The sequence below is a fragment of the Andrena cerasifolii genome, chromosome 5, assembly GCF_050908995.1.
Source record: "Andrena cerasifolii isolate SP2316 chromosome 5, iyAndCera1_principal, whole genome shotgun sequence".
Lineage (NCBI taxonomy): Eukaryota > Metazoa > Arthropoda > Insecta > Hymenoptera > Andrenidae > Andrena > Andrena cerasifolii.
Window position 1 is genome coordinate 640,326 of NC_135122.1, and position 12,257 is coordinate 652,582.

Genomic DNA, 12,257 nt, shown 5'->3' on the forward strand with positions numbered 1-12,257 from the left:
CATTCGGAAAAGACTAATGTCAGAGACGGCGTTTGGGGGAGTTGGTTAGGCGGCTGACTCGTACCGCGGAGGTCTTGGGTTCGAACCCCGTCGCCCCGAGAAGTTTTTTCATTTATATTAATATCATAAAATTAATATTTCCTTCCTTACCGACAGTCTGTTGTACCACGCTCCAGAGTAGCACCTTCCTTACCGACAGTCTGTACCACGCTCCAGAGTAGCGCACCGTCACCCCGCGGTTCCTCCTCCTCCTCCTCCTCCTCGATGATACCCCCGCACCGTCACCCCGCGGTTCCTCCTCCTCCTCCTCCTCGATGATACCCCCCACCACTCCGCCATCTCTATGACGTCATCCGCTGCCAGCCCGCCGACAAAAAAACAAATTTTCAAATTTGATTTTCAAGGTCATGATCATGACCTTGAAACTCAAATTTGAATTAGAATCCCCCTTGTCTTACTACTAGAGTGTATTGATCACGTACAAAAAAGAATGGGCACTCGACTGAGAAATCTGAAAAAAAGTGAAAGGCCTCGGAGAAAAGGTAAACTAACTGCCAAATTAATTGATCAATTAACAGTTTATTATGGCTTGGCAATACGTCGGAATTCGAACTCTTTAGAAAATATGAAAAATGAAATCTGGGCGACCTTATTGCATAAGTTATCAACCGATGAAAATCCGCAGCACGAGAAGTGCTCAGAGTCTTGGTGTAACTGGAAGAAGGCGCAAGCAGCGGATTCCTTGGACACCTTCCATCATAAGCCGCCGCTTTCTAAGGAAGTTTTTGAAGCCATCAAACCAATTTATGAGGAGCTCAGCCGAGACGAGTTGCTAAACCGTTGTTTGGGAGGTTACACCCAAAATAGCAACGAAAGCTTTAATGCTACCGTTTGGAATTTGGCTCCGAAATCTTATTCAAGCGGCAAAAAAATCTTGAATATAGCGACTGATATTGCTGTGTGCAATTTTAATGATGGCCTGACAAATATTCCGCGAATTGTGAAAGCTTTGGAGATGGATATTGGTGTCCAATCATACAATTTTTGTCTTGAAGCCGATGCTAAGCGGATCAACCACGCCGAGCTCTCTTTGACAGATGCGGCAAAAGAGGCACGCTCTACCTTAAAATCTTCGAGGAAAGAGAATGAGGAAGAATATTTCAACATAGAAGGGCAGCTTTATGGTCCTGGGATAGCAGATTAATGGTAAAAATTTGTAAACAGTCGAATTTTTCATTTCTTCATGTCTATAACACATTTGAAAACTTTAAACGCGTTTTTCTCGATAGACGATTTTTCAACACGGCACGCAGCATAACTCCAACAATTTTCATTCTTTTCATTCGAATTTTTAACAATATCTTTAAAATAACATTTTGAAGAGAAATACGTACGGGATTTTCGACAAGTTAATTTAAACATTACTTATTAACAAATGATTGTCCTCTCTTTATAGAAAATTGAACGTCTTTTATTCAAATACTCACCAATCACACAAAAATTAATATTTTTAAAATCCCCTACGTATTTTTCTAGCTATAAACATGTAGATTTAAGTGATATTTTTGTCTTTTTTCCAGATTCAAATTTGCACCAGCTACACTGCGTGCCGCAGAGCACCTAAAATTTCAACATGCCTCACGAGAATGGTTTCAGTGCCGCCATTTTTTAATAGTTCTCAATTATCTTTTTTTTAATACCTAAATATATGCTTAATAACTTCCTCCAGTATTGTTATTCTATTACCTTTCCTTCCATCCAAGAAAAATTGCCAGAAAAAACGCTTTTTTCAAGCTGTTACAGTGGTGTTACCCCTTAAAAAAGACAAAACTCGATATTTAACCCTTTCATTGTTGAACGCATACTTCGAGCGAGCAAGGGTAAAAGTAAGTACTATGCAGAGGACGGTTAAAATATGCAAATGGGAAATTATTATGATTAATGAAAAAATTGATAACACTATTTCCTAACTGGAACCCATCTGGCCATCCGAGCGTAGAAGGAAATGCGAAATAAAAGACTATTGAAGGTGAAAGTAAATTTTATGATGTTTTGAAACATTAACGGTACGCTTCTCGATGCCTCAGATGTACCTACCTGGCATTAGTGACGGAAAAGAATAGTCCAGCTTTTGGATCTGCCACCCCTGGCGTAGACCTTTGGCAGGTAGGTATCTGTTTCAACAGGCAATGCCCAACGCGTGCTACCCATGGCACGTACAAGACCACCCCGTGCTTGCTATTCCAGCGGGTTTCCTTCCAGTGAAAATCAGTAAATTTGCAAGTGCAATATCTCTCATATTTTTCAAATTCAGAAACATGTCAGTCACCCTCGAGAAGAAATTTGCAAAATAAAAATTTGTTTATAATTTGACGTTACATAAATAATTTCACAATTTCAAAAAAATATTCAAATAGGCAAAACCTTCTATATTAAAATAAAAAAAAGAATTAACCTAATGTGAAATACAGTTTCTGAGATAAAAATTCAGAAGTACAGCTCGATTTCACGAAAATATGGAAAAACTACGCCCTCTACCGTATTACTATAACCCGCGCTTCTGTGCCTGGATGCCTCCGATTACCCTGTTATGCGGGTTAGCCTACGCTACTGAGAACCGAACCGGCTTAGGGTTACGGTTACAATCCCTGGTTGGTACGAGGAAATCAAATTCACTCGATGTACATATTATATTCTTAATTCTTGCAAGGAAAAACAATATTAAAATAGGTTTAATTTTAGAGAAAAAAAAAACATATATTGTACGTGATTGTTTATCGATTAATACAAAAGATATACATTTACAAAAAGATATTTTTAGTTTTTTAAAAAGTGTAGAGTATACTAACATAGGTATATTAATTTTATTTATTTATTTATTTTATTGATAAACGGGGATAGGTCCCCATTAGTGTACATAGCTGGTATTACAGTTCTGACGGACAAATCACAAGTTTTGTAAGTTACTGTGAACCGAGTTTCTAAAGCTGCTTATATTAACACCAAATAAGTCCATGCTAGCAGAATATGCGTTCGCTGCACTACATATGCGGTTTACAGGGTCAGTGTTGAGCATTGAGGAGATATACTGCTGGGAGTGAAAAGTACGTGTAAATCTAAACGATCTATTGGGAGCATAGAAGTTTATCAATTCAAGGAGTTGAGGGCAATTAATATGGCAGCTAATAGTCTTAAAACGGAAATGCAAGTCCGCCTCAGCTCTCCTAAACTCGAGGGACCGCAGATTCAACCGATTCAGGATTGGGATATAATCGTGGTCAGTAATTGCCATCCTTTGGCCTAGCCTAAATGCAGCATACCTAAGGAAACTATGCTGCACCCTCCCAATAAGTTGTTTATATTTTAATTGGCAAAGCGACCAAATAACGGATGTATATTCCAGGTGAGGTCACACTAGGGCGCAGTACAATAATTTAAATTTCGGGGATTAGCAAAGTCAGTTGTGCATCGTTTAATAAAGCTTAGATTTTTATACGCATCTCAAACAATCCGTTGGTAGTGCGGAGAAAAATTTAAACACGACGTGTATTGTACTCTCAGGTCAGGAATCTCAGAAACTTGTGAGAGAACAATATTACCGAGCCTGCATTTAACATTTACCGGGGATGCACTCCGCGAAATACACATAAAATAACATTTTGCGTAGTTCAGTACCAATCCATTTATCTCACACCAATGCTCTAAGTTACACAGGTCACGTTGCAATAAAATACAATCTACAGGGCACAATATCTGTTTATAAATCTTTAGATCATTCGCAAATAGCAAATTTTTGCAATGGTGAATCACTTTAGCCAAGTCATTGATGAATAAAATGAACAGAAAAGGACCTAGATGCGATCCTTGTGGAACCCCGGAAGTTACCTCAAACAGGACCGACTGAGATCCGGCAACACGAACAATCTATCTCCGATCAACCAAGTAGCTCGAGAGCCAAGAGAGTAAGGGGTCACAAAATCCCATCGACGACAGTTTGGATGCCAGAATATTGTGAGCAACAGAATCAAATGCCTTCTTAAAATCAGTGTATATAGTATATACCCGGTTGCAACGGTCAAGATTAGATGTGACATAGTTGCAAAATATAGACAGATTCGTTACGGTAGATTGCATTGGCATAAAACCGTGCTGCTCACTGCAAACCATACTCGTAGTAAACGGCTTGATACTGTAAACAATTAAGCTCTCAAATAATTTAGGTATATTATCAATAATACATATCGGTCTATAATTCCTCACGTTAGCAGAGTCACCAGATTTAAAGACAGGAGTAACTAAGGTAGCCCTCCAAGCAGATGACAAAATCCCACTAACCAAAGAGGAGTTGAAAATAATCCATAATGCCCGTGAAAGAGTGAAGCAACAATATTTGAAAAGAATTGGCGGAATGGTGATATTTGAAATATGAGTACTATGATCGAAGGTGACATCTGGCGAGACCGCAGGGTGAGAAGTATAAACAGAACCAAAAAAGGATGCAAATAGATTCGCGATCGATAAGGTATCAGTTGCACTAGCATTATCTAAGTGCATAACACTTGGTAATTTGTGGGATTTACGCTGGTTGTTTATGAAACTCCCGAAAGGTTTAATATCATTGCTATTCAGCATAAAACTTTCTGTATTTCTTACATATTGAATATAGCACTTCCTCGATAATACCTTGCACTCAGCGCGAAGTTTAGAGAAGAGAAGATAATCAATATAAAGATTAATACGTTTATAAACATAATGTGCTTGCTTTTTCCGGAGAATAAGATTAACCAGTTGCGATGTAAACCACTTAGGAAACTTAATGTTATAAGGTATGTATTTCGGTACAAAAAGTTCTATCACATAATAAAGGTGATCATATAGCAGACAAACTGCTTCATCAGTATTTGTATCTTTCAAGATTTCGTCCCAAATGATTGAATTTAAGTAGTTGCACATTGCGGAATAATCACCATGTTTAAAATCATTGTTTCGTACTGTCGCATGGTGCGATGGATGCACATAAAATTGCATGATCAAGGCGGGATGGAATGAATCACATTTGAGCAAAAGGATATAACAACATCAGTGTTGCTACAGAAAATTAAATCAAGGATAGACTCTAGAAAGTTGCAAACGTGATTAATTTGGACTAAGCCGCAGAGACTGAGGTTGTTCACCAAATATTCCAGGGCTGATGCTCCATTTTGGTTACAACTGGGTCCCAGCAGAGGGACATGATCACTCCATTCAACTCGAGGCAGGTTAAAATCACCCAGTACTAATACATAATCACTGGGATACTGGTCAACAACCCTTACAACACTGCTGGAAAAATCGAGGTACAGAGAAGGTGGTGACGCGGGCGGGATATAGGCTGCTGTAAAAATTTTGTTATTCAAGTAACATACAGTTTGTAAAGAGTTAAATAGAACTACCCAATAAACAGATTTTTTACGGAGTACACTAATAGATAATTAGATACTTACAAAATGTCGGTAAAATTTTGTTATAATTTTATTTCAAATAATTAATAGAATAGTCAAAATACAATATTCATTTATTATACGCACAATTAGAATACATTGGTAAAACAATTTGAAATTTATTAAAAAATAATACTACCAAGCAGCATTTATATTGCTATCTGGGTATTCATGGACGGATAGACGCTTCTTATAGAAAAGTTTCTAATTAACACTAAGGGAACATTCCAACTTCCTGTGAATATAGAGCATATTGGAGTATGCAAGGAGCAATTCTTTTTTCCGCGAAAATTCACTCTGAAAAGGTAAAATCAGTTCTTAAAGTTCCTGTACTATTTCGTTTCTTTTTTAAACATATATCTTGGTAACGGTTCAAGATATAACAAAACTTTAAATATGAAAACTGTTTAGATTTTTTTGCTCCATCACAAAAGAAAAGTAAAGTTATATTAAAGAAACAAAAAGACGCGATAACTTTAAGGAGCTGAATTCGCCCCTTCAGAATGAATTTCCGCAGAAAAACGAGGGTCGTAGCTCCAACGAGTCAGAATTATACTGCGCGGAAGTTCGCAGACGGCAAAACGAACTCAAAATGGCTCCCCCCCCCCACCACATGCGATGCGTCACGGTCCTCACTTAGCGCAACAAATTCTTTGATCCTTGGCTATCGAGTGGTGTAATTGGATTTTGGATATAGACCATAGGATACGGAGTTGCAATGTGAAACTGTATCCCCCGATTTTATTATCACGTTTTCTGGAATGCCCCCAGTATGGAAGCAAATTTAAAGACGTATTCACGTGAAAAATTCCTCCTTGCATACACCAATGTGCTCTACATTCACACGAACTTTCATTAAAATCAGAATTCTCGGGTTGGGAATGTTCCCTTGTAAGAGGCGCAAGGGTTGGTGAAATATCGTTTCAAGTTGATCAGGTCTTTTCAAGCAATCGCTTCTGTCGGAAAAGTTTGCCGAGCTCACCCCGCGCTTTGAACATGTGCCGACACTAATGAAAATTTGTATATACCCGTATTTAAGATAGAAAACACATGTTCCACAAAGTGTAACAATGTACTATTCTAATCATTTGATATCCAAAGATTTTAATATGAAAATAAATAATATTTTCTGAAGTTAATGAAGGTATATCAGTATTAGACAGTATGAAGCAAAGAACTACTACGGCATGTAGTAGCACCAATAACACCACAAGAAGTAGCAAAGTTGTGCAGGCCATTGATCAAGAGGTTTCAATTATACACTAAAGCCAACAGATATTACTTTGAGCACTTCATACATACCTCGAGGATATGCTACTAAAATGTAAATATTAAATGAAAACCAACAATTGAAATGGCACATTGTTACAAGTTGTTGAATAAAGATTTATCCTGTATAAGGGTTTGGAAAAAGTATATACAATTATGACTCCGATAGTGCATGCAGCTGGGGGAGTTCTGTAATTTAAGCGAATTATCATAGAACTACGAGACCCTTTTCGTTTTGGTTATTATGAGAGCACTCATCGGTACCATTCAGAACTTTCTCTTACTATACGATAGTTATTCTCAGCTAGCTCTGTATCCAAGAGCAAGTTGCATTTCCGAGAATAAAACTTTCAACACAGCAGGTAACCGAATGACTCACTGCTAGATCGCCTGTCAAATCTCGATTTTAAAATAATTTCATACTTGTTATGGGCGACAATACGTTTCCGCAAACATTAATTTTGGTAAATATTTACAAAGCGGACGGCCTCGCCAAATTCACTGACGTTGAAATATATTGTCAAGGTCACCATTCTGAATTATCCCTATATATATGTGGTATTTTGGGATATTATTCCGAAAGGGACCGGTGGCCGATCGAGATGAGGTTTGGGGGGAGCGATGAGGAGGGGGTGTGGACCCTAAATCTAAAATTGTAGATTCGGGTGTTTATTAGTTTCTGAAATATTAATAAAAAATTATTGTTGTCTTTTTTTGAAAATTTTTTTTGGACGTTAGTGCAGGCCACCCTACCCGGGAACCCTGCCGTCCTGCCACTTCTTATTTTTGAAATTTTGTAACCACAGTCTCATTTTTAGCATCGCCAAACTCACATCGGTCCGCTACCATGCTTTACGCGCCCGCGGACGGGCGCGCGCGCCCCGCTCTAATCTAGCTGCAACCAATACTAATACCCGGGACAAGTTGGAAAGTGAAAAAATCGGTAAGGTGTACTTTTATGCACAATTGCCCCTGTATCTTTTGAACGCATTAATTTTATATTTGGGGTCTTTCCACACCCGTCGTAATACCCACTAAGTTTCATCTTGATCGGCCACCAGACCTTTCGGGAGTACAGCTTTATTTTTCTGTTTACAACGTGTATGTTATTGGTCTGAGGTATTCTACAGTACATATTACACAGCTCTGGCATTGTTTACACGCGAGTCATATATCATAAGGATATGGTCTCTTCAGGAATTTGCTGATGGCAGAACCGTAGCCATCTGTCTCCGCATTAGACTGCGTTCTGAGGAGCAGGGCCCGCTGCCAGGGTCTGACGGCAAATTAATTGGCAGCAGAGCCTGCTGTCCATCTGACATAGAGACACTATAATAAAAGTCTGGCCATGAAAAGGCCACTTTTGATTGGTCCGCTATTTTTCTCTATTCCCGCTGATTTTTAAATGTGTCAATTATACAAATCTTAATTGTAACACATTTTTTAAAAAAATATATGTTTGAAAGTTAATAAAAAACGTTTTTTGTCAAAATATTCTAATTGTAATATCCATTTATCTGAAAACGTGCATTTGGGTAGTAAAAAAATAATGTATATATATATATTCATAAACACTTTCATAACATAACCTTTTTTTGATGAGTTATTGCCATATATATGTACTAGTTACACGAAGTAAAATACCGCCATAAACGTAAAAGTTTTTAAGAGTGGTTAAGAGTAAAATGGTGTATATCTCTTTCTCTCTCGTAGAATTTAGCCAAAACATGGCGGACATAGGGCGGTATTCTCAGTCGCTACTTATTCTTAAGCAAATGCTTAAGGATTCGGCATTCTTTACAAGCTACTAGGTTAGTAGAGGATGCCGCATGCTTAAGCATTTGCTTAAGAATAAGTAGCGACTATGAATACCGGCCATAGGCTCGTGGCTAGACTCTTATTATAGTGTCTCTAATCTGACACATTCAACAGCGCCATCTGAAGGCCAAAATTGCCAGACAATTCCCTACGCGAGACATCACATGGATGTCCCTACGCACCATCGCAAGTGTACCGTTATTTCTGTGTGTCCTACATTTGTGTTGGTGAGTAGGGACGTCCATGTGACGTCACGCGTAGGGAATTGTCTGGCAATTTTGGCCTTCAGGTGGCACTGTGTCAGACGGACAGCAGGCCCTGCTGTGGATCTGCTGCCGATCTGCTGTCGGACCCTGGCAGCGGGCCTTGCTCCTCAGAACGTAGTCTAATGCAGATACAGATGTCATCAGACTCTGCGCTCCTGTCAGACCCTGCTGCCAATATGCTGTCAGATTGCAGACAGTTGGTTATCTGGGTTCAGTACCAATATAGTAATCTTGTTTGGTTCTGGCACACACATATAACGACAAATTCATGTTCGACATTTGACGTTATATCGGTTATCATACGCTTCTAAAACCACCACGGCTATTTAGAATGAGTTTTCCTACGATTTTTATGCATGTGCGGCCGCCTACGTCAGTGTACGTAATAAATAAATAAAAATATAGATTAAAATGTTTAGACCAACTCCGACAATCGATGTCAACGAAAAAAGTATCAAAAATATTTTTATTAATATCTCGGAAACTAAAGTCAAGCGGCAGTTATACAGAATGTCTCAAAATTCAGGTACTTCGTGAAACACGCAATATTCTGATGTAAGAAGACATTGAATAGTCCTTTACCGTTTGGGAGTCGTGGCTTCATTCTCGACATATTAACCCCTTGGCTTACCGTTTAAATTCCGACCGTCGGCACCAAATCAGCACTAGCGGTGAGCCACGCGTCGAGCCATTTCACGGTTCGGCTCAGCATCCGAAGTTGTCAATCGCACACGTCTTAGCCTCGTTACGCGGTTGCAACAAAGGTGCAGGCAACTTGGCTAACAGGGCTTATGGTGTGTAAATACATGTGTATGCGGCCAGGAATAACTGAAATGATAAGACATCCGCGAAACGTTCAGTCGTCGTCGAGGATTGCTCGCGAGGCGTGCCCTTGATATTTGTTGTTTACGTTTCGCCCCACCGACGTACCACGAGTCTCACCCGTGCTTTCCATCTTTGGCCCGATCGAGAGACCACGAGTCTCACTCGATGTTGTAAGCCAAGGGGTTAACAGTTGAATATTAACGGTACAACTTAAAGCCGAGTCAGCTGATCGCGGAGCAGTGACCTTCAGCACACACACGCTCCTGACCTTCACACACAAACTCCTCCTAGCACGCGTAGATATAGACTCTCGCACACAGTAGAGCCGACCGCGCTAACTCATTTCCACGGTTTTACCCAGCGCGGTCGGCTCTACTGTATGTGTGGGTCTGTCATCTACGCGTGCCTCCTGCGTGTGCGCGCTGAGAGTCAATGCTGCAAGTTAACTTTAAACTGCGTGCCCCGGAAGTTCGATCGCAAATATTCAACTATTCATATCTGGAGACTTTTCGATGTCTTCTTGCATCAGGATATAATAAACATTGCGTGTTCCGTGAAGTACCTGAATTTTGGGACACCATTATAAACCACACATTACATAATACCCGTAGAACCGCATAACGCATATTTAACAGCCTCCTCTTATAAGAAACCCATGCTCAAACAGATTACAGGATCGATAGAGAACTGTTATAGAAACCAGTTATAGACCTGTTATAGAATACCAGAACCAACATTAAAACCGTAGTCGCTTTGATATGTACGCGAACCGTTCCTACTTATAACATTTATGAAAATGTTTCGGTTCTTTATAACTATTTTACTAAGAACTTGTACGTATGGGCGTTGTTGAACTATTTTTATAAAAATTTGCTTTTATATTCCGGGGGGTGATCCTAAACCAAAAATATCCCGCAAATATAGCGTCGCAACTTAATAATAAAGGAGATATTGTTACTTAACTACAGTTACTAATTTTCGCCAATTTTGGCATGTTTTAACTCTTTATACATATTTTTATCTTCGAACCTAATAATCGTATCGGTACGTTTTCCTTTATTTTCACTCAGAAAGATTCGAACTTCTTAAACAATTTGTTTGTTAAGACGAAAAATCACTTGTATAATCTAAAACCTGTATATAAATTTTTATTATAAATTTTTTAATAGATAATCCTGTTTTCTGCCAGTGTGAAAAGATATTGCCACATTCTTTCAAGTTTTCTCTATAACAGACCATTATTTTGCATAAGATTAATTTGAAAGGTACCGGTACCGTCTCAATGAGTTACCGAAGGTTGTAGTGCGTATCGATTCAGGAACGCAGCTGGTCCTGCTAGTCTGCCGTATTCTTCGCGAGCAGGCTTACAATAAGTGGAATCGAACCTACAAATTGTCTCCAAAAAGGAGCGTAGTAAACAATACAATTTATTAATATCGGAATCTGTAATAACGCCCAGAATTGATACAAAACTTTAATACAAAAGCTTGAAAATACTCTGTATAAGAGCCTGAGATAATTATTCCCGATCTTTCAATCCCTGCATCCCTTATATCTCTCAGCTGTCGACTATTTGCTGGAGGTGGGCTAACGGTTTTTCATTTTTCTATCTCGTGCGCTTTTGGTATATCACATTTATTTACCTCAGAATAGCAAAGGCAGCAGTTGACCCAGGTAAAAGATAAATTGGGTTAATTTCTGAAACAAAAACGGTGCTAAACCCCATTCGAAGATCATTGTCTGCCCTGATCTATGATCTAGTAGCAAGGCATTACGGTATTATATGTCTTATTATTTATTATTTATTGTGCAGCATTATATATAAAAAATACTTTGGAAAAATTATAAAAAAACTTCAATATAAACTTTCTTTATAGAACGTGTAAAATTCAGTTAATACAGTAGATCAATCTGAACATCCGCTTGGCGAGAGCTAAGTAGCAAAAAGCACTACAAAAATTACATTAACTTAAATATTTAGGTTATGCTAAAATGTTAATTAATACTTCCAAGCAAATTAAAATGATCAAATAAATAGTTTTGGAAACAAATATAATTTTTCAGATCTTTCTGGTTTCAAAGTCAAAAAAATTCATAACACAGTATCATAATTTTTGTAACCATGTTATATTGAACAAATCCATTTTGATGTTAACACATGGAAACAAAAATCATTTAGTTTACCACGACAAACTATATGAGACATAATTCTTACAAGGAGAGGACACCTTATGATAGACATCGATTTTGATGAGCGTTGACACGATGGATCTATGTCAAAAATAAGTAAATAGGTGTCCAAGCGTTTCAGCCAATGGGCCTTAATAATAGAGATATTTACATGTAAATTATTAATCATTTCATAGTGCCATATAAAGCATAAAAGCTAACGTGAATTGAAGAATATGCCGCGAAGCGTTCGATAAGATGTGTGCATGGCGTTGTTGCGGTCGTGAATTCGATTCCGCCGCGCCTGTGTCTAATATATTTTTTTTCACACTTTATTTTTTCCACACTGTATGAACAGTGAGAAAAAGGTAACGGTAGTAACGTTCATTATTAATTCTTTTAAATGGATAAATACAATTAAAGTTTTTTT

The 12,257-nt window shown here is 38.3% G+C and overlaps 1 protein-coding gene across 1 annotated transcript; it reads left to right on the forward strand.

The window, feature by feature from the left end:
* The first annotated feature begins 466 nt into the window (after positions 1-466).
* On the forward strand, positions 467-1,272 carry LOC143369392 (uncharacterized). The gene has a single exon (XM_076813267.1). The coding sequence runs from the start codon at positions 491-493 to the stop codon at positions 1,202-1,204; it is 714 nt and encodes a 237-aa protein (XP_076669382.1). The 5' UTR covers positions 467-490; the 3' UTR covers positions 1,205-1,272.
* Positions 1,273-12,257: the final 10,985 nt, after the last annotated feature.

Coding starts and splice junctions, on each gene's coding strand:
- LOC143369392 (XM_076813267.1), top strand. CDS start 491: ATGGGCACTCGACTGAGAAATCTGAAAAAAAGTGAAAGGCCTCGGAGA.